Here is a 22,220-nt window from a genome sequence, read left to right as displayed (position 1 = left end):
CTAAAAACAACAACTGGAAGGAACATGATATGACATGAAGAGAATATGAATACTTTTAGATATTTAGGGAAAGTAAATTAAAAATTACTTTTATCTTAAATTATGATCATGATTTCTGGTTATGTTAGGCCAGCAGAGAAGACCTTGCTGGCCCTGAGGGCACACCACTGAGTAAAGTAGTATTCCACATTTCATGTTCTGTTTGTACACAGCCTATGTACTGTAGTTGTAATAACAAGTAGGGCGCGCTGCATGTATCATGATCATGGGTACTGCCGTTGTGTCCTTGGGCAAGACACTTCACCCTAGCTCCCAGTGCCACTCACACTGGTGAATGAATGTTTGGCGGTAGTCGGAGGAGCCATGCTTCCGTCAGTCTATCCAAGGGCAGCTGTGGCTACAAATGTATGTTTGTAGCTTATCACTATCAATGTGTGAATGTGGAGTGAATAAATGATGGGTTTTCTCTTCTCTGTGAAGCGCTTTGAGTGTCTAGAAAAGCGCTATATAAATCAAATCCAATATTATTATCATCAATACTATAGTGACTTACTCGATGGACAGTTGTCTGTTTAGTCAAGCTGGCCGGATTTTGGGTAGGCACGCCATTTATGTCGGCATAGCTAGGCTCCAAGTTGCACATTTAAAGTGTCATGTCCCGCCAACCTCACTCTCCCGGCTTCCGTCTGCTCCAACGTTTCACACTCTCTTTGTGTTGGCTTTGATAACCAGCAGTTCATCCTCTGTAAATTCAGGTTAAAAAAGATTAGGTTGTCAATCCTCTTTTGTCCAAAAAAGTAGTTGTCGGTCACCAAGTCTGCCATGATCAGAACACATTTGTGTTTGTTTCCGAAAGTAGGAACACACGGTTTATGCCGGAAGACGGAGATGCGTTGCTATGGAAACGAAAATATATATGCTTAAACCAAAATGACCAAAACACGGTAAATATTGCACATGTTAAAATATTGTTTTGAACGTGTCTGTTACTACATTATATAAGTATTTGCAGCGTGTACATAACAAGTGTGATGGAGGGTTTTGAAGTTGTTCTATTGGGCTTTGAAGGCTACAATGCTGACTCTCATTCGTCACATTTTGCAAGCGTTTTTTGTCATCTTTAGAATCCTAAAAAAAAAAAAAACTTGTGTTTTTGTCTCTCCTAATGATTGTGAACGATAGGCAAAATTCCCCCAAAAAATGCAGTTTCACTTTAACTGTGGGATTTCCCTGTCAAACCTGTCCTTGCGCATATTCTCACACTCACAGTGAGCCCCATTCAGCAACCGTTCTTAAGAACAAATTTTGTTCTTAGGCCCACTTACGAAGTTTTTAAGGAGATTTTTGTATTCAATGTAGGGCTGCAACAACTTATAAATTAAATCGATTAAAATCGTTTGTAAAAATAGTTGGCAATTAATTTAGTCATCGATTCGTTGGATCTATGCTATGCGCATGCGCAGAGGCAATACTTTTTTAAATTTTATTTGTATTTTTTTTTATTTTTATAAACCTTTATTTATAAACTGCAACATGTACAAACAGCTGAGAAACAATAATCAAAACAAGTATGGTGCCAGTATGCTGTTTTTTTTTCCAATAAAATACTGGAAAGGATACAAATGTAGTTTGTCTCTTTTATCGGATTATTAATCGATTGATCGAATAATCGACAGATTAATCGATTATGAAATTAATTGTTAGTTGCAGCCCTAATTCAATGTTTTCTTAGCTGGGATTTGTTCGTAGGTAAGAACAAAATCTACGAGTGCTCCAGAGCACTCTTAGGGTGGCCTATTTGTTCTTAAGTGTGACAAATTCCCTTACTTCTATTGTCTAATGTTGAATTAATATCATAGATAGATAGATAGATAGATAGATAGATAGATAGATAGATAGATAGATAGATAGATAGATAGATAGATAGAGATCAGACAGACAAACAGACATATAGCAAAATGAGCAATATATAGACATTTCAAAATACGCACACACCCACACACAATCATGAATTACCGGGGCGTTGATTTAGTGATTGGTGACTCTTTAAAAGACTCAACTCACACAATCTGCTACTGCAAGATGCCGCAGATCGTGCCCTGGGGAGGGAGAGCATATTTCACGACCAAGTAGATCTAGTTTCCCGAAGTGACGAATATTTATTTGAACGCTTTAGGCTACCGAGAGCAGTCCCCCCTTTCTCAAACTTACGTTTTGACATTATATATTTCCCCCGCGGGATAATACGAATTTCTCTTCTGTAATCTGTTTGTGTTTTCTGCGTGTGTTTGAGTTTCGGCTTTTCTGCCGGAATTGTGCCTTTATATGGGGAATTAAGGGCGTTTACCTATAAAAATTACGGAATTAAGGATGTTTACATATGCATATTGGGCAAATAAGTGCGGGTTTATATGCAAATTATGATAGACACGCACGCGCTAACTATTTGGCATTCAGCAACTTAAGAACAGCAGGTGGGAACAATTTGGCCGTTTAAGAACACGTCATGTATTTGAATGAACTCCTCTTAGGAAATCACTTCGGAAGAAAGATAAGAGGAAAACTTATTGCTGAATGGGTCCCATTGTTCTTACGCGCCTCAAGTCCAGCGTCCCAAGAAGGGGAAACATTATATTGCACTTGAAGCTTGGATGTTGTTTTGTCCTCACAATTCCCCCCTCGGTCTCCTTTTTTCTTCTTTCTATCCCCTCCTGCTCCGGTACGTTGGCACCAAACCCTAAATATTTCCAAACATTTAATAAAGTTAAATACAAATAATGCAACAAAAGAGAAGTATCCCACATTTGTCTTTTGTAAAGTGAATCTGATCAACAATATTATTTACCCATGTGGCTGTGTGAAAAAAAAAAAAAAAGCAACGGTGTATATGTTCACAATTAGACAAAAATCTTGGATTATTGCTGGGGCAGCATTACTGCATTTGTGTTGCTATGGTAACTGCTATGCAACGCTTGTACCAACATACACATGCTATTTTATACACCAACGTAAGGGTAACGCAACGTCAACTGAAAGCTCAAGCAAACAAAGTTTATAAAAACAGAAGACAATTCAATGTCATGAATAATGTCATTAAACAAAACATTAATTAATAACAAACTTTGCAACACTTAACCCTTCCAACACTAAAACAGTATTTCTTTGGTCCTCAGACTTTCCGTCAACTTCGTCTGAATGAGATTCTGCAGGATTACTCCAGAGAGGCTGCACTGATTGTCATGTAAGTATCTAATGTTTGAGTATATTCATACGACTTAACGCACAGTGTTGATGTCGGCCCTGGCAGCACCATGCCCGTGAGGAGGAGAGCGGTGTGCCCCAGAGTTCTCTACCTGGCATGGCTGGAAGTCCTGTCACGTGACTTGAAGCCTCCAGTTTTGTTGGTCAGAGGAAACCAGGAAAATGTCCTCACCTTCTACTGCCAGTGAAATATCTTCCTATGTTTCACACAATCACAAGTCATACCACAACAACTGCTACCTTTTGAAGGAATATTGTAGTCAAATGTTTTCATGCCACCAATAATTAAAGGGGAACTGCACTTTTTTTTCTTTTTTTGCCTATCGTAGGAAAGACATGACAACGGATCTTTTTCTGTTTTTTTTTTTATTGCATTTTAAATACATTTGATCAAAAGTCCACTTAAAATAAAGCCTATGGGAGCTGTTCAATTCTGATTATAGAGCGCCTAAAAAACATCCCAACCCCTCCATTAGGGTTTTATATACATGATGTAAGTATATTTGTTATGTAGTAACAAGCACATTTATAATAACATTTAATATTTACGTATTTTGATCATTTTAAGCATAGGTGGCTCATTATTATTATTTGTTTCGTCATCACTGATTTTTGCTCACTGCAGACTTTATGAGAGCCAACGAACATAATAAAATATCACTTACTGTGCAAGGTCTGCTGTCATTAGGATGCCGACTGCTGGGATGTTCATATATTTTCATTTAGATGACGAATGACCCATAATCCTTGTAGAAACGGGGTGGGAGGGCGCAAGTTAATACACACTTTTCGTGTCGTTTCTCGCCAGTTCCAGGTCCTAAATGGCGGTCAAAGTGTACCAACTTGTGAGATTACATCCTCAGTAGGGATGTCCGATAATTTTTTATTATCGGTATCGTTTTTTTTATTTATTAAATCAACATAAAAAACACAAGATACACTTACAATTAGTGCACCAACCCAAAAAACATCCCTCCCCCATTTACACTCATTCACACAAAAGGGTTGTTTCTTTCTGTTATTAATAAAGTTAAAGATAAAGTTAAAGTACCAATGATTGTCTCACACACACACTAGGTGTGGCGAGATTATATATAATATTCTGGTTCCTACATTATATATCACTATATATCAATACAGTCTGCAAGGGATACAGTCCGTAAGCACACATGATTGTGCGTGCTGCTGGTCCACTAATAGTACTACCCTTAACAGTTAATTTTACTAATTTTCATGAATTACTAGTTTCTATGTAACTGTTTTTATATTGTTTTACTTTCTTTTTTATTCAAGAAAATGTTTTTAATTTATTTATCTTATTTTATTAATTTTAAAAAAAAAGTACCTTATCTTCACCATACCTGGCTGTCCAAATTAGGCATAATAATGTGTTAATTCCACGACTGCATATATCTGTTGATATCGGTATCGGTAATTAAAGAGTTGGACAATATCGGAATATCGGATATCGGCAAAAACCCATTATCGGACATCCCTAATCTTCAGCTATCTACTTTCCATGTGAGAGGCATGATTTATGATCTACAATATACTTACAGGGAGCAAGGAAGCGAGGAAACAGCAGACCACTCAAAGATGCAAACATACTGTAGGCACACACAGTAGTGATTACATCGCCAATATAAATAGTTTGCTTGTGTTAGCACTTGTAAAAACAATATCACTAATACTTGGTTACTGTGCAAGTCACAAAATGGAAATTGAGCATTGTTGGCACATTTTCAATGGTTATTTATCGTTGGCTCTGGTTTTGATTGATTGATTGAAACTTTTATTAGTAGATTGTACAGTACAGTACATATTCCGTAAAATTGACCACTAAATTGTAGCACCCGAATACGTTTTTCAACTTGTTTAAGTCGGGGTCCACGCAAATCAATTCATGGTAAGCTGACTTTTACGTTGATTTAATATATAGAATGCATTTTAAAACAAATCCATCCGTCTTCATGTCTTTCATAATGATTGTGAATGATAGGCAACATTTAATTGATTTTCACCTCATATTTCTGCAGGATAATTATATTATGCCACAGGATACAATAGACAATCTCTATTACTAAAATTGTATAAGTTATCACTAAAAACTGTCACTGTTGTTTTGAAATACCGTAATTAAATTTACATTCAGATTACTCACAGTTTGATTGTTTTTGTTCAAAATTACTTTTCCAGATGTACTGTAACATAGCTTGTATTCAACACAGCACTCACACTCTCTCAATTTACCACTTGGAAAAAACTTTGTTTCCAATCATTCACCAATAAGACTTGCAAACAAAGCTGGGCAATCATTTAAAACAACTCCTTGATTGGTAAACGTCTTAAAAGACTAATTAGTACTTTCAACAGTATCGTAATATTTGGGCTAAAACCCATGGCAAGCCGCCACCGTATTAATAGAACAAAAAACAGAGCGATGGCACTAAAGTTCAGTAAAATTCCCTAAACGATCTGAGATATGAGAACAAACATCAGTGTACTTGAACAGGCCATGCTTCCCAGTGTAGAGAGTACAATCGTTAGAAACCAACTACGATGGACAGGGCATGTCGTACGGATGAATGACGAAAGACTGCCAAAACAAATGTTGTACTGTCAGCTAGATGAAGGGAAAATAAATGTTGGTGGGCAGAGAAACCGTTACAAGGATTGCTTTAAAAAGATATTGAAACAATGTGAAATAGATACTACATACTGGGAAGACCTAGCAAAAGACAGAAAAACATGGAGAGCTGCAGTCAGTGAAGGAGTGACAAAGTATGAGAAGAAAGGAACATCTATGATACTTGAAAAAGAAGGAATAGACCTGAAAGAAGAGTCATGCCAAAATGTATATTACCACCTGTCTTTATTCCAAAAACTGGACCATAGGGCGCATCGGATTATAAGGCGCACTGCCAATGAATGGTCTATTTTCAATCTTTTTTCATATATAAGGCGCATCGGATTATACGGCGCATTAAAGGAGTCATATTTTTATTTTTTTTATTTTTCTAAAAGGAAACACTTCCTTGTGGTCTACATAACATGTAATGGTGGTTCTTTGGTCAAAATGTTGCATAGATTATGTTTTACAGATCATCTTTAAGCCGCTTTCTGACAGTCACTTCAGGATGCGCCGTTTTGTGGGCGGTCTTATTTACGTGGCTCACCTTCGGCAGCGTCTTCTCCCCGTCATCTATGTTGTAACGGTGTAGCGTGCAAGGACGTGAGTGGAAGAAGTGTCAAAAGATGGAGCTAACTGTTTTAATGACATTCAGACTTTACTTCAATCAATAACGGAGCAGCATCTCCTCATCCGCCGGAAATGTGTCCCGTGAAAAACCGGCCCACCGGAACTCTCTAATAACTAAAGTTCCTTGGGTGAATAATGTAAACTCACCAGACCGGTATGTTTTTGCGCTTTCATGGCCATACTTGCCAACCCTCCCGGATTTTCCCGGAGACTCCCGAAATTCAGCGCCTCTCCCGAAAACCTCCCGGGACAAATTTTCTCCCGAAAATCTCCCGAAATTCAGGCGGAGCTGGAGGCCACGCCCCCTCCAGTTCCATGCGGACCTGAGTGACGTGTTGACAGCCTGTTCACACGTCCGCTTTCCCACAATATAAACAGCTAATGATCGAGGGCGAGTTCTTGGTTTCTTATGTGGGTTTATTGCTGGGCAGTTTCATTAATGTCCTTCTAGCGCAGTAACAACACACAGCAACAGCAGTCAAGTTTTCGTCTACCGTAAAGCAGTCGTCTGCCGTAAACAGCAATGTTGTGACACTTTTAAACAGGAAAATACTGCCATCTACTGTACATGCATATGTGACCAGTGTTGGGTTAGTTACTGAAAAACAGTAACTAGTTATAGTTACTAGTTACTTCATTTCAAAAGTAACTCAGTTACTAACTCAGTTACTTACACCAAAAAGTAATGCGTTACTGTGAAAAGTAACTATTTAGTTACTTCTTTTTTTCTTCTTTTTTTTTTAAAGCTCCAATTAATGCCCTTTTAGGCTTCATTTCAGTACTGTTATTGCACTTGAGAATAATACAATGTGTTGATCAACTTGACATGCATTTGTATCACTGAACTCTGCTAAGCAATGTGCTCTACATACAACACACAAAGACAAAGATATGTTACAAAGGCCAATTTGTTTCTCGCCAGAAAAAATTGACAAAACTATTTGAAATAGCTGCAACATAACATACATAAGTAACAAACAGCATAATAACAGCATAGCTGTAAAGCAAGAAAGGCACACACTACATACACAAAGCCTAACCAGGCATTTTTTCCTCAAGAAATTCTGACACAAAATCATGTCTGAAGCCCAGAACACTCTACACATTTCCCCAGTTTTAGTTTAGAGATAAGGAAAGATTGGCCTGGCACACTAGCATCCCTCTTTATGATTGACAGAGTGTGTGTACCTTCAGTTCTGAAAGATGAGCAGAGGCAGAGTTAATCCTTACGTGGTGAAGTGTCATTGGAGTCTCTGTCTCTCTTTACTAGCTTCGTCGAAGCATGTTGCTTATGTAGCTTGTTTCAGCAGATTTGAATTGCTGTTTTGGGCAGTAGATGTGATCTTTGATCCAAAGCACAATTTACATTTTTGTAAATTGTTATTTTCTTTGTGCTCGACAAAAGAAAAGTAGTGAAAATATCTCCATGTTAGCAAACTCGACTTCTGGCTCCGCCATGATCAGACACGCCCCCCTCCCCCCTCTCCTCCCTCCACACACTCACACTCACACACTCACACAGAGCGCGTGTCTCTCTCTCTTCTCCGGCTTGTGACACAAGAAGAATCAGAACGATGACACAGCAGCCCTCCGATAAAACACACTTTATACTACAAAAAAAGTAACATAAAATAACGCAGTAACGCATCATGTAGTAACGGTAACTGAATTACTGAATATAAAAAAATAACGCGTTAGATTACTAGTTACCGCCGAATCTAACGGCGTTACAGTAACGCGTTACTTTGTAACGCGTTAGTCCCAACACTGTATGTGACCCACCCATAATGTGTCACATTTTTGTGTTGATTTATTTATTTTATTTTGTGGTTTGAATTCGTTTTTGGAGCTGTCATTACACATTTATCAGTATTCACATTGGTCAGTAGGGGGCAGTAGGGCCTTTCTTCCCAATTGAATGCTATCACCTGCAGACCGGAAGTGTCTTGTCATTCTGATGAGCGCGACCAGTCTGTGAACAATTGAAACGTCCTGTGTGCTTTTTCCTCCTGTATAACAGGTTAGTTTTGGTGAATCAACTCACTGAATAATATCCATGTGATCTTTATAAGTTTAAGTACACATTCTGATGGTGGAGCCTAACTCTAAAGTGTTTGTGAGTTGTTGTTTGTATTTGTGAATGAATCCAGTGCACAGCTGCAGTAATCAATACAAAAAGGCGATGTGAGTGTGCAATGTTTATATAGGAACTTCTGATCCTAATTGAGACTCCCAAATTAGAGCTCCCGTTTTCTTATTGATTTTATAATGTATATTTGTATAATGTGTGTGTTCTGAAATAGTGACAGAGAATAGAACAAGGATGGACAATTCAACCCTTAACTCAACAATGAGTAGAATGAGTGTTATGTGTGTGTATATGTGTAAATAAATGAACACTGAAATTCAAGTATTTATTTTATTTATTTATATATATGTATATATATATATATATTATATATATATATATATATATATATATATATATATATATATATATATATATATATATATATATATATATATATATATATATATATATATATATATATATATATGTGTGTGTAATAAAAAATATATATATAGCTAGAATTCACTGAAAGTCAAGTATTTCTTATATATATATATCCTAACCACGCCCCCAACCACGCCCGACCACGCTCCCCACCCCCAACCCCCACCTCCCGAAATCGGAGGTCTCAAGGTTGGCAAGTATGTTCATGGCAGATATACGTTTGTAAGTAAGAACTTTACACTACTTTATATTAGAAATGGCAACAGCGGAGGATGAATGTCCCATAACAAGAAGATAGAGAAAAATAAGAAGCTTATCGACTACGGTGTCGGCACGGACTACAAAGGCGGATGAGCACATTTTTTTAGGATTCATGCAGATCCCAAATACAGATCAGCAGGTACCAGAAGGTAAGAAAAGTTGCTTTTGCATAATATTGCGAAACAAAACGGCAGATAATATGTCTTACCTTATACACACACCATAATAATACTTGTATGTTGAAGCACAGTACAATCCATCAAGTGGTGCGGCTTCATAGCTTACCAAAGTCATACTAAAACATTTTGATAGATTTTTTTAGCGCCGTATGTTCTATATTTTCATAGGAACATATACAATATTGGTGTTTACTTGAGTCATTTTGCAGTCTACAGGTATCTCTTGTGTGTGACTGCCATTATATTGCAGCCTACACATATCTCTTATGTTTGACTGCCATCTACTGATCACACTTATCATTACACCATGTACCAAAAAAAATAGCTTCAAGGTCGGTAAGCAAAACCAGAATTATTCCGTACATTAGGTGCACCCGGTTGGGTATAAGGCGCACTGTCGAGTTTTGAGGGAAAAAAAAGATTTTAAGTGTGCCTTGTAGTCCGAAAAATACGGTACTACATTTTTTGCGTTTGAATTTTGTGAACTGAATTTTTCAATATCAAATTATGCTGACAATTTTATTGAAAAAACATTCATTGTTTTAAAATTCAGTGCATAAAAATATAGTGTATAAAAATTCAGTGCATAAAAATTCAGTGTAAAAAAAAAAATCAGTGTATACAAATTCAGTGTAAAAAAAATTAATTGTTTAAAAATTCAATGTATAAAAATTAAGTGAAAAAAAATTCAGTGCTGAAAAATTTTGTATTTTGGTTTTACTTCTTGCAGACCAGGTATGAACAGAGTCGACGGGGCTTGTTTACAGAGCAAACACACCTGATAGGGATTGTCAAATGGAGGCAGATTTCTACAACAACTGCAGAACAGTGATATTATATCGAATATGTGGATGTGTTTTACCCTTGGCGTTTATGTTTTGCCATGTTTGTTGCATCTTTGTTGCTCTTGCTGGGTTTATAAAAGATGTCGATCAAGGAGGTCGTCTGCAGTATTCTCAATATTTAGTGTTTTATTGTCCATAGTTCAATCAATCAATCAATCAAAGTTTACTTGGTTGATTGATGTCTCAAAAGGTTCCACAAGCCACAACTCACAGCTCAGATCCCACATCAGGGCAAGAACAAACTCAACCCATTGGGTACAACGAGAAACCTTGGAAGGGAGTGCAGATGGGTAACCAGTGCAATGGATGCTGAGTGGATACAGTTAATAACGTAAGAGTCCAGTCCATAGTGGGGCCAGCAGGGAATCCTCTTGCATGTAGACACGTTGGGGCGCAGAGACGTCACCAACTGATGCACAAGGAGTGTTCACCCCAGGTTCCGACTTCATATGAAAGTCCAGTCCATTGGGAGACCAGCAGGGCATAATCTTGAATGGAGACAAGTCAGCAGCGCAGAGACGTCACCGACTGATGCAAAGAAGAGTGGTCCATACTGGGCCCAAACTTTGAATCTGATCCATGGTCACCTAATAACCTCTTTGGTACTTTGGTAAATATGGGACGGTGTGGGGAGGTTGGTAGAGTGGCCGTGCCAGCAATCGGAGGGTTGCTGGTTACTGGGGTTCAATCCCCACCTTCTACCGTCCGTTGTGTCCTTGGGCAAGACACTTCACTCCTTGCTCCTGATGGCTGCTGGTTAGCGCCTTGCATGGCAGCTCCCGCCATCAGTGTGTGAATGTGTGTGTGTGAATGGATGAATGTGGAAATACTGTCAAAGCGCTTTGAGTACCTTGAAGGTAGAAAAGCGCTATACAAGTATAACCTATTTATCATTTATTTATCTTTACGCAGGAGAGAGAGGCAAAGCAGAAAAGAGAGACAGCAGATCAACTGGTCTAAAAATCTGCGGTCCCCTCCAAGGTTTCTCATTGTATCCCATTGGGATGAGTTTTTTCTTGCCCTGATGTGGGATCTGAGTCGAGGTTGTTGTTGTGGCATGTGCAGCCCTTTGAGACACTCATGATTTAGGGCTATATAAATAAACTTTGATTGATTGATTGATTGATTGATTGAACACTGAATTGTTTTACACTGAATGTTTTACACTGAGTTTTAATACACACATTTTTTATACACTGATTTTTTTATAAACTGATTTTCTTACACTGATTTTTTTATACACTGAAATTTAAAACACTGAATTTTTATACGATGAATTTTAAAACACTGAATTTTTTTTTATTAAATGAAAAAAAAAAAAAAAAAGTTCAGTTCACAAAATTCAAACGCAAAAAAATTAGTTGCCTAAATTCCGTGTCAAAAATAAGCTTTCGTAATAAAGACACAAATGAACGTCCACACCACGCCCTGCACGTCAGCGCTCAAGCAGGCTTCGACCAATCAGGAGCGGCCACAGTGTCTGGCAACAACACCGCAGACGTCAACCCATTTCGACAGACGACTACTTTCCCACTGCAACTCTCGTTTGTGTCTACTTCTTTCGTCACCAAACTATTATTCCATTCGTCATTTATTTCGATGTTGTTGTTTGTTTTTGTTTTGAAGCAGTAAGACGGCGTGCACTTTGTAGCAAGGCGCATTATTAGCCAGACGTAAGGAGAACACAAAATGGAGGTGGGAGACTCTCCAGGAAAGACCATGACTATCTTGATCAAAACAGCCAGCCAGGCTGTGGAGGACCAGACCGTCGACGGCGTCCATTGGAACTGGACGGTGAAGGAGCTGAAGACGCATTTGTCCGTCGTTTATCCAACAAAACCGGTATGTTTTGAGACTTTTGCTAACGTTACCGGAACTAATGTGTTGGAATGTACAGTTGTTGCCCCCCCCCCCAGCGCTTCCAACTGAAATAGAAACTAAATGTAGCCTACGATGATAGAAAGTGCTAGAATGGGTGTTAAGAGGTTCAATTATGTCATTAATTTTTCATATTTAATGGTTTCTCCTTAAAACATTAAAGATGACAGGGCGGTCTGCGCATGCGCCACATATTGAATAATACTTTGACCCATTGCACGACATTACTGCAATTTGTCGTCCCCAAAGTAAGAACTGAACTGGGCAAGAAAGCATTTAGGTTTTCAGCACCGAATGCTTGGAATAACCTACAATCGAATATTAAGCTTGAAACCCTTGTTTTATTGAATGAGTTTGGACTGCAGTCTACCTTGTCTGTATGCACATGTGTCATGTGAGCACGTTGTAATGTTGTAAATGTGATGTTTTATGTGTTGTTAACTGTTTTTTAATGTAACCTTGCTGTTGCCCTCTTGGCCAGGTCTCCCTTGGAAAAGAGATCATTGATCTCAATGGGATTTTTTTTACCTGGTTAAACAAAGGCTAAATAATATAAAATAAAAATTACTTTGCGACAGTTGACACATTTTCAGACCGGATTTTATCTGCAAGAATACAACATTGAAAGTTAAGAAAGCAAATAATAAAGTTAATGAAGTACAATATAAATAAACACAGCATCCTACATTGTGCATTCTAGTATGTGTTTGTTAATATTGTTCAATTAGGAGCATAAATGTAAAATGTGCAATTGGTAAATAGATGGGAGTACAGTATACCATTTGTAGCAAATGTGGTAATGAAAGTACATTGTGTAAACTTCACTACCCCCAATGCCTTAAGAGATGTGCTGAAAGATGAGACAATGAGCTATAGACCGCTCATTGTCTAGCACCAATAACTTACAATATAAACTCAGAGGCAGGTCAGTCCTCAGTCGCACCCCCCTGAGAGTTAATTGTTTTGCTTCAGCTGGAGCCTATCAGAAGTAGCTAGAGTGTGACTGTTAAGGTTGACTAACTTGTTCTACAGTGCCCTCCAAAAGTACTGGAACAGTGAGTCTAATTTGTTTGTTTTTGTTGTAGACTGAACATTTAGGTTTGACATCAAAAGATGAATATGGGACAAGAGATCAACAGCACTGTATATGTAACAATATTAAAATCTCACGGTACGACAATATAAGGCATTAAAGCCAAGGTACGATATCCTTGTGATATATATATGAAACATTTAATGCCATAGTGTGTAAAATGAAGTGGCAGCAATGTTTACAATATACACACTTACTGTAATTTAACACAAACAATGCTAAAATGTTCTAATCATGTTTATTACTGCAAACAAGTATGCAAATAATTGTGCGGGGACATTCACTGTCTCAACTTTAAATTTAAGAGTTGCAGGGTCCTCTACAGTGGATATCTTTTCTATTAGTTTTGAAAATGCAATGTTTTAGAAAAGTTAACTGACATTTTAACTTGTAATTATGTTAATACCTCACAAATTGACGTTGAGCTTAGCTGGCTTCTTCTTTTCCAGGTGATGGTAGCTTATCAGGAACCTTTGGTGTGCAGTAGTTGCTTTCCCTCGGCACTGTGCGCCTTGACCAAGTCTGTTTTGGCTTGGAACACACGAGGCGGACGATGAATAGATACAAATAGATGATATTTGTCTATTACCTGACCACTTCTATGTTAGCTACCACTCTTTGTTTTTAATGTATATTGTCTGCTGGAGCTACTCTTTATTTTATACTGCCCTTTTTTTCTGCAGCTGTTACATATACTGTAATATTGTACATGGTATTTGGGATTTGTTATATATTGAATATATTATATAAAAATATAATATATCGGTATATGATATATACTGTGTATATATAATGTGTAAATATTACATATGTGTTATATTTTATATTGCTGCTATGGTACATTTTTAGTCTACTTTATACCTGCATTATCCTTTCCATCCTTTGTAACTGAACTACTGTGTGGGAAAATGTCCTTTGTGGATCAGTAAAGTTTGTCTAAGTCGGCGCTCTGCCTTAGAGCGTTTTTGCCAGGGTTTGTTTGTAAGCAACATAATTTAAACATTTTTATGAACAGATTTTGGAAAAAAACAATGACTGGTGGGGCACAATTGCAGACTAAAGATTGTGTACATGTTTTTAAATGATGAAAATCAGGCAAGCAAATTCAGATGTACAAACCCCGTTTCCATATGAGTTGGGAAATTGTGTTAGATGTAAATATAAACGGAATACAATGATTTGCAAATAATTTTCAACCCATATTCAGTTGAATATGCTACGTAGACAACATATTTGATGTTCAAACTGATAAACTTTTTTTTTTTTTTCAAATAATCATTAACTTTAGAATTTGATGCCAGCAACACGTGACAAAGAAGTTGGGAAAGGTGGCAATAAATACTGATAAAGTTGAGGAATGCTCATCAAACACTTATTTGGAACATCCTACAGGTGTGCAGGCTAATTGGGAACATGTGGGTGCCATGATTGGGTATAAAAACAGCTTCCCAAAAAATGCTCAGTCTTTCACAAGAAAGGATGGGGCGAGGTACACCCCTTTGTCCACAACTGCGTGAGCAAATAGTGAAACAGTTTAAGAACAACGTTTCTCAAAGTGTAATTGCAAGAAATTTAGGAATTTCAACATCTACGGTCCATAATATCATCAAAAGGTTCAGAGAATCTGGAGAAATCACTCCACGTAAGCGGCATGGTCAGAAACCAACATTGAATGACCGTGACCTTCGATCCCTCAGACGGCACTGTATCAAAAACCGACATCAATCTCTAAAGGATATCACCACATGGGCTCAGGAACACTTCAGAAAACCACTGTCACTAAATACAGTTTGTCGCTACATCTGTAAGTGCAAGTTAAAGCTCTACTATGCAAAGCGAAAGCCATTTATCAACAACATCCAGAAACGCCGCCGGCTTTTCTGGGCCCGAGATCATCTAAGATGGACACGTGCAAAGTGGAAAAGTGTTCTGCGGTCTGACGAGTCCACATTTCAAATTGTTTTTGGAAATATTTGACATCGTGTCATCCGGACCAGAGGGGAAGCGAACCATCCAGACTGTTATCGACGCAAAGTTCAAAAGCCAGCATCTGTGATGGTATGGGGGTGCATTAGTGCCCAAGGCATGGGTAACTTACACATCTGTGAAGGCACCGTTAATGCTGAAAGGTACATACAGGTTTTGGAACAACATATGCTGCCATCTAAGCGCCGTCTTTTTCATGGACACCCCTGCTTATTTCAGCAAGACAATGCCAAGCCACATTCAGCACGTGTTACAACAGCGTGTCTTCGTAAAAAAAGAGTGCGGGTACTTTCCTGGCTCGCCTGCAGTCCTGACCTGTCCCCCATCGAAAATCTGTGGCGCATTATGAAGCGTAACATACGACAGCGGAGACCCCGGACTGTTAAACGACTGAAGCTTTACATAAAACAAGAATGGAAAATAATTCCACTTTCAAAGCTTCAACAATTAGTTTCCTCAGTTCCCAATCGTTTGAGTGTTGTTAAAAGAAAAGGTGATGTAACACAGTGGTGAACATGCCCTTCCCAACTACTTTGGCACGTGTTGCAGCCATGAAATTCTAAGTCACTTATTATTCGCAAAAAATAAAAAATAAAGTTTATGAGTTTGAACATCAGATATCTTGTCTTTGTAGTGCATTCAATTGATTGTGGGTTGAAAAGGATTTGCAAATCATTGTATTCCGTTTATATTTACCTAACACAATTTCCCAACTCATGGAAACGGGGTTTGTACTATAAATAATAGTTATCATGGTTTTGTCATTGTGTTATTTCTTATATGGTAACCTTTCTGCCACAGAAAAACAGACACTTTCATAGCAAAGGTGAACAAGCAGTGAAACAGGACAGCATGAAATGGCTTGGACATTTTTTTTCTTGGGAGCCCCTGCATACATTGAAAACCTTTTGATTTAAAAAAAATAAAAATGTCACACTGTCAGCATTCCTTAAGCTTGAATGTTGTTTTCCTTGACCTTAGACTGAGTCTGACCAGAGGCTTATTTTCGCTGGCAAACTGCTACCTGACCATCTTTCCATGAGAGATCTCTTCAGACAGGTATGATGCTAACCGCCCCCCCCCCACACACACACACTTTCCACCATGACTATAAATAATATAATGTGTCTATAAAATTGTTATAACTTTACCTCTGCATAACATTGTAAGTTTATTAACAATAAAAGAAACAACACACCAGCCTTTCCTTGTCTCCCACCGTGGTTACAGTGAAGCCAAGTGCTACATACTGTATGCTTCATCGAATCGATTCGATAATCTTACATGTCCGAATTGCAATGCATCGAAAAATCGAAATTTCCCCCAACTCTAGTCACTTGTATAAAAGTGTGTTTGAATTCCAATAACCTGGACTGTGTATTGCTTTTGATCAGAGGGAGAAGAAACTTTGTCAGAAAGTCATTCAGGATTTCCCTGAGATTGCCACTATATATGTGGCGGTGGGGGCATGACTAGGGGCGTGGTCAGCATGACATCATCATATATGACATGATAAGTTTGATTTGCAATGATGCATATATTTTCTTTTAAATAAGCTAAACAAACGTTTTATGTATATTTAAAAACAAATACTAGTGTTATGTATTAATAATACCATTAATAACATTGATATTAACATTTTTCTTATATAATCAATCAATCAATGTTTATTTATATAGCCCTAAATCACAAGTGTCTCAAAGGGCTGCACAAGCCACAACGACATCCTCGGTATAGCCCACATAAGGGCAAGGAAAAACTCACCCCAGTGGGACGTCGATGTGAATGACTATGAGAAACCTTGGAGAGGACCGCATATGTGGGTAACCCCCCCCCCCTCTAGGGAGACCGAATGCAATGGATGTCGAGTGGGTCTAACATAATATTGTGAGAGTCCAGTCCATAGTGGATCCAGCATAACAGTAAGAGTCCAGTCCACAGTGGGGTCAGCAGGAAACCATCCCGAGCGGAGACGGGTCAGCAGCGCAGAGATGTTCCCAACCGATATACAGGCGAGCGGTCCACCCCGGGTCCCGACCCCGGACAGCCAGCACCCCATCCATGGCCACCGGATCTGTGTGTCGTGTGTCTCCCCTTCCACAAGGGATAGGGGGGAACAGAGGAGAAAAGAAAAGAAACGGCAGATCAACTGGTCTAAAAAAGGGGGGCTATTCAAAGGCTAGAGTATACAAATGAGTTTTGAGATGGGACTTAAATGTTTCTACTGAGGTAGCATCTCTAACTGTTACCGGGAGGGCATTCCATAGTGCTGGAGCCCGAATAGAAAACGCTCTACAGCCCGCAGACTTTTTTTGGGCTCTGGGAATCACTAATAAGCCGGAGTTCTTTGAACGCAGATTTCTTGCCGGGACATATGGTACAATACAATTGGCAAGATAGGCTGGAGCTAGACCGTGTAGTATTTTATACGTAAGTAGTAAAACCTTAAAGTCGCATCTTAAGTGCACAGGAAGCCAGTGCAGGTGAGCCAGTATAGGCGTAATATGATCAAACTTTCTTGTTCTTGTCAAAAGTCTAGCAGCCGCATTTTGTACCAACTGTAATCTTTTAATGCTAGACATAGGGAGTCCCGAAAATAATACGTTACAGTACCGTAATCGAGACGAGACGTAACGAACGCATGAATAATGGTCTCAGCGTCGCTAGTGGACAAAATGGAACAAATTTTAGCGATATTACGGAGATGAAAGAAGGCCGTTTTAGTAACACTCTTAATGTGTGACTCAAAGGAGAGAGTTGGGTCAAAGATAATACCCAGATTCTTTACTGAGTCGCTTTGTGTAATTGTTTGGTTGTCAAATGTTAAGGTGGTATTATCAAATAAATGTCGGTGTTTAGCAGGACCGATAATCAGCATTTCCGTTTTCTTAGTGTTCGGACATCCATTGTTTAATTTCATTAAGACACGCCTCCAGCTGACTACAATCCGGCGTGTTGGTCAGCTTTAGGGGCATGTAGAGTTGGGTGTCATCAGCATAACAATGAAAGCTAACACCGTATTTGCGTATGATGTCGCCTAGCGGCAGCATGTAAATACTAAAGAGTGCAGGGCCAAGAACCGAACCTTGGGGGACTCCGCACGTTACCTTAACATAGTCCGAGGTCACATTGTTATGGGAGACGCACCGCATCCTGTCAGTAAGATAAGAGTTAAACCACGACAAGGCTAAGTCTGACATACCAATACGTGTTTTGATACGCTCTAATAAAATGTTATGATCGACGGTATCGAAAGCAGCGCTAAGATCAAGAAGCAGCAACATAGATGACGCATCAGAATCCATCGTTAGCAGTAGATCATTAGTCATTTTTGCGAGGGTTGTCTCCGTAGAGTGATTTGCCCTGAAACCGGATTGAAAAGGTTCACAGAGATTGTTAGACATTAAGTGTTCATTTAGCTGCTGTGCGACAATTTTTTCGAGGATTTTCGAGATAAACGGAAGGTGGGACACCGGCCGGTAGTTTACCATGAGGTCAGGATCGAGGTTAGGTCTTTTGAGCAAAGGATGAATAACCGCTTTTTTGAATGCTAGTGGAACAGTGCCAGAGGAAAGTGATAAGTTTATAATATTTAGCACTGATGGACCTAATAATACAAAAAGCTCCTTAATAAGTTTCCCAGGAAATGGGTCAAGTAAACATGTTGTTTGTTTTGTCCCCTTAACACATCTTAACAATTCCTCTAACGTTATTTCATCAAAGAGAGAGAAACTATTTTGGAGGGCGGTATCCTTCGTAGATACAGTCGTATCTGTGTTAATAGAACCCAGTTGTAGCTGCGATGCATTGTCTTTAATCTCCTTTCTAATGAGTTCAATTTTCTTATTAAAGAAATTCATAAAATCATCTGCTGAGTGGGTGGAGCTACTGGGAGGAGTCCCTTGTTGGGTTAGCGATGCTACTGTACTAAACAAAAATTTCGGATCATTTTTGTTGAGGTGGATGAGATTTGAGTAATATTTAGCTTTAGCTAGGGTAAGCATGTGTTTATAAGTTATTAAACTATCACTCCATGCTTGATGGAAAACCTCAAGTTTAGTAGCGCGCCATTTGCGTTCCAGCTTTCTACATGATAATTTATGGGCTCTAGTTTCTTCTGTAAACCATGGGGTGCGCCTTTTAGGGGCTCTTTTAAGCTTTAGCGGTGCTATACTATCAATGGTGTCGCGCAGGGCGTCGTTAAAGTTGTTAGTGAGGTTATCAATAGAGCCGACATAATTTGGGAATGGTGCCATTACCGAAGGCAGTAGGCCAGCAAGAGTCATCGTTGTGGCAGCATTAATGTTGCGGCTGCTATAGTAGTTATTATTATTAGTTTGTTGACAATGAGTCAGAACTTCGAATTTTATAAGGTAATGATCGGACATTACTTTAGTATACGGGAGTATCGTAACTTTGGAGGTGGTGACACCCCTGACCAGCACTAGATCTATCGTATTTCCGTTGCGATGCGTAGGTTCATTTATTATTTGTGTAAGACCACAGCTATCAATTATAGTCTGGAGCGCCATGCACTGAGGGTCCGATGGGGTATTCATATGGATATTAAAGTCCCCCATTATGATTATATTGTCGGCGTGCGTCACTAAATCAGCAACGAACTCTGAAAATTCACTGATGAAGTCCGAATTGGGTCCTGGGGGGCGGTAGATAACAGCCAGGTGGAGAGGCAGCGGTGTGACAAACCTCATAGTAAGCATCTTAAACGAGTTATATTTATTATTTAGGTTCGGGGTAAGATTAAACTTTTTATTGTGGATGAGTGCAACTCCCCCACCCCTTTTAATGGGACGGGCAATATGCGCTCCCGCATAGCCAGGAGGAGACGCCTCACCCAGCGCAAAGAAATCATCTGGTTTGAGCCAGGTCTCGGCGAGACCAATAACGTCAAGATTATTGTCTCTAATGACCTCATTAACTAATAACGTTTTGGAAGATAATGATCTTATGTTTAAGAAGCCCATATTATAGGTAGTGGGCTGTTTTGAGGAGTTTTTGTTGAAATTATCCGTAGTAGCAATATTAATAATGTTGTGTTTATTATGTGTAGTGCAATTTAAATAATTTCGACCATATCTAGGAATTGATATGACGGGAATTTTCCGATTGTTTGCTTGATGTTGTGATAAACCGAACGCATCATAACTTGCCACCTCAGTAGAGTGCATGTCTACTTTTGACACAGAAAAAACATTTTTTGAGTTGTGTATTGTTCTAAAATAGTTGCTATGTGTGCAGGTATTATCCAGCCTGGCGCTGGCTAGTTCTATTTTAACAAACTTCTCACCCGGACTAGCGCTTCTTTGAGGATTAGCCTTTCGCTTTGTTGTTAGCCCCGCTCGGCATCCCCGCTTCTGCTTCCGCTCACACCGCTTACGTGTCTTCCGTTGACGGTCCTCGCTGGCAATTAACTCCGCTGCTTTCGAGGCCGCTGGATGTAGCCGGCGAAGAATCCCCATGCTAGCGAGGAGGTCGAAAGTACCCCCATCTTTCAGCCTATAACGGCCCGATCTATCCACATCCAGAATCGTCTGTCGGTCGTATCTGATCACGAAGTGTCCACGCTGTGAGCCAGCCATGAAATAGACAGAATTGACGGGTATTTTTGCCAAATCGCTCTACACTTCCAAGAGCGTCTGCAAGCCGCTGCCATCAGGGCGCCGCCATCTTGGCTGAACCCTCACAATCAGCTTTAATGCAATAAATTTGACTTGGTGGACTGTGTGTGCTCTCTTTGTTCAATGCAGTTTCAATTGTGGTTGCTTATTGTAAATGGTAACACAGGCTATATTTTATTATGCCCTCACTGAATGTTGCAATTTAGGTTGCCAAATATATAAACAGTCCTTTGATTTAGATTTGAAAAAAAACATTTTTAAGTGTTTTGTTGACATTCAGACTGTACAACTCCTCTCTGGGGGGAAGGGGGATACTAGGATGACAGGCGATGCAAAATAATAACAATACTGAAATAAACTGCAACAAAAAACAGTGCAATTAACAGTGCAATACATTTTCACAACATGGTCACTACTGCATAGTTTATCTTTTTATATTCTTATTTTCACTGTTATATTTTATTCTTATTGTTGCTTTTTATTTTTATTCTTGATTTATATTTTCTATTTTTTTCCATTTATACCCCCATTATGTACTTTTTTAAATTTGATCTCAATTCTGTACACTGCTGCTGGAATTTTAATTTTCCTGAAGGAATCAATAAAGTACTATCTTATCTATCTATCTATCTATCTATCTATGCGTCTATTCATCTACGGTATTTTTAACAATGAAGTCATGTAAAATTAACCACACTACAGAAAGTAAATTATAAATACACAATGTGCACATACATGTAGGAATCAAGTTAGATTAATACTATAATTTAGAATAAACTGAAAAAAGAAATACAATTATGCAGGATGAAGGTTGAGTTCTAATTCCCCTTGCTTAATGCTAACGCACAATGGATATCTTAGAGACAAGCTAACTCAAATTAGCATGGCCAATCGCAGGGCACAGATAGACAATCATTAACACTTGCATTCATATCTATGGAAAATTTACAGTTTCCAATGAACCTTACATATATATTTTTGCAATGTGGGAGGAAACTGGAGTGCCCGGAGAAAACCCTCACATGCATGGGGACAAATTTACAGTCCACACACGAGCGATGTACAAACAGGTTTGAAGACGCACACAGCGTAAAGTTAGACATTATTGTCTGTAGTAATGTCATAATATTTAAGGTAGTTTACTCTGGCTTGAACAAGAAATACATTCATGCGTAAAATACCTTTATCTTTAACTTTCTGTTTTTACCTTTGCTGGGTATCAATCCGTTTAGGTGCGCAACCACCTGACACGTCTTGTTTTTAAAATAAACAAATGACAATTTGTTTTTAAATATTTGAGCTGT

General features: G+C 38.7%; 2 protein-coding genes across 2 annotated transcripts in view; both read left to right on the top strand.

Annotated features, from left to right (window-relative positions):
• The window catches only part of slc12a3 (solute carrier family 12 member 3), a 152,449-nt gene extending 148,842 nt beyond the window's left edge, over positions 1-3,607 (top strand). Inside the window, exons 25-26 of the mRNA XM_061928125.1 lie at positions 3,174-3,241; positions 3,308-3,607. Of these exons, the coding sequence (XP_061784109.1) occupies positions 3,174-3,241; positions 3,308-3,449 (210 nt within the window). The 3' untranslated portion in view covers positions 3,450-3,607. The remainder of the gene's footprint in view (positions 1-3,173; positions 3,242-3,307) is intronic.
• Positions 3,608-11,768: 8,161 nt separating this feature from the next.
• The window catches only part of herpud1 (homocysteine-inducible, endoplasmic reticulum stress-inducible, ubiquitin-like domain member 1), a 28,726-nt gene continuing 18,274 nt past the window's right edge, over positions 11,769-22,220 (top strand). The window contains exons 1-2 of the mRNA XM_061927875.2: positions 11,769-12,162; positions 16,259-16,336. Coding sequence (XP_061783859.1) covers positions 12,010-12,162; positions 16,259-16,336 — 231 coding nt within the window. The 5' untranslated portion in view covers positions 11,769-12,009. The remainder of the gene's footprint in view (positions 12,163-16,258; positions 16,337-22,220) is intronic.

This window comes from Nerophis lumbriciformis, linkage group LG35 (assembly GCF_033978685.3).
Source record: "Nerophis lumbriciformis linkage group LG35, RoL_Nlum_v2.1, whole genome shotgun sequence".
NCBI lineage: Eukaryota > Metazoa > Chordata > Actinopteri > Syngnathiformes > Syngnathidae > Nerophis > Nerophis lumbriciformis.
Note: the sequence above shows the minus strand (reverse complement) of the source record. Positions and strands in the feature narration are given on the sequence as shown.